Here is a 1,102-nt window from a genome sequence, read left to right as displayed (position 1 = left end):
TGATGATATAAGGCAACTCGGCTCTTATTTAACATAGCCTGTTGCGACCGCACCAGAGGCAGGAAATAGGAAATGTAACAATGCAAAACAACAACTTATTATTTTCTGACATAAATTTGATATATCAATTTGTAACATTAGACACGAAATATCATATTTAATGTGCATGAATATGTTTTGATAGCTGCAATCTTATATATATCCCCATATTTGGGAGTATTTATGTTTATTGTCCTCAAGCTTCGAAAACAACTGACACATTCTCCTGATATGTGCGAAATATTTTCACCCGGTACCTGGTTTTCTTTGGCCGAGGATTCCATGAAGGCAGCGTTCCAGGAGTCGGCTAATGCTTTCCCTTCTTCGCAGCTGATTACTCTGGAACAAAAAGATCAGGGCCACGACATTAGGTACACCTGCCTCCGTCAACCGCGCTGATAGCTTGACCACATACCGCTCCATGTGCAGGTCATTCTTGTTTCCAACAAGCATGATGGGAACTCTGTCAGCGCGGGAGAAGAAAAGTGGCCCGTTTTCATACCATTGTGGAATACGCTCGCTATCAAAACAAGTCGATGCCGCGGTGGTACTCACTGAACTTTCCCCACCATGTCCAGCAGTTTTTCGTGAATCACTTGGACCACTTCAAAGCTGCAAGAAACGTCTGTTTAATCAGTTATGTTGCCGCGTATGTTTTCCACGGCTTGCGGAAGTGAAGCACACCTTTTATTGGACGTGACGGAATAGACCAGGATATAGCCATTTATGTCTATGGAGTACGTCTGAGGGAAGATGGAGTACTCATCCTGTGGAGACAGAAATGGTACGATAAAAATTTACACTTTTCGTCCAACCCCCAATTTTTTATTATTTTGTCCAAATATTAGCATCATGCTAAACTCGTATCTTGATGACTGTGCGATATCGTACCACAAAGGAAAGCGGTACGGGTATCGATTAGCATATGCACGCAAGGAGTAACACAATCTACATGCAGCAAAAGTCTCGTATTTTCCACGCTGTAAGGCGCACCGAAATAGCATGAAATTTTCTCGAAAGCCGACAACGCGCCTTATAATCCGATACGCCTTATATATGGATC

General features: G+C 42.6%; 1 protein-coding gene across 1 annotated transcript; it reads right to left on the bottom strand.

Moving 5' to 3' along the window:
- Positions 1 to 37: 37 nt before the first annotated feature.
- LOC109509409 (GTP-binding protein Rheb-like) lies at positions 38 to 833 on the bottom strand (the record flags this gene model as incomplete). The annotated part of the gene is made up of 4 exons (XM_019859260.1): positions 38 to 378; positions 455 to 502; positions 595 to 651; positions 724 to 833. Coding segments are annotated over 4 exons (456 nt in total), but the record flags the coding sequence as incomplete, so codon positions are not given.
- Positions 834 to 1,102: the final 269 nt, after the last annotated feature.

Source organism: Hippocampus comes, unplaced genomic scaffold (genome assembly GCF_001891065.2).
Source record: "Hippocampus comes isolate QL1 unplaced genomic scaffold, H_comes_QL1_v1.1 C16885342, whole genome shotgun sequence".
Taxonomy (NCBI): Eukaryota; Metazoa; Chordata; class Actinopteri; order Syngnathiformes; family Syngnathidae; genus Hippocampus; species Hippocampus comes.
The sequence above is the reverse complement of the archived record's forward strand: the minus strand, read 5'-3'. Positions and strand labels throughout refer to the sequence as shown.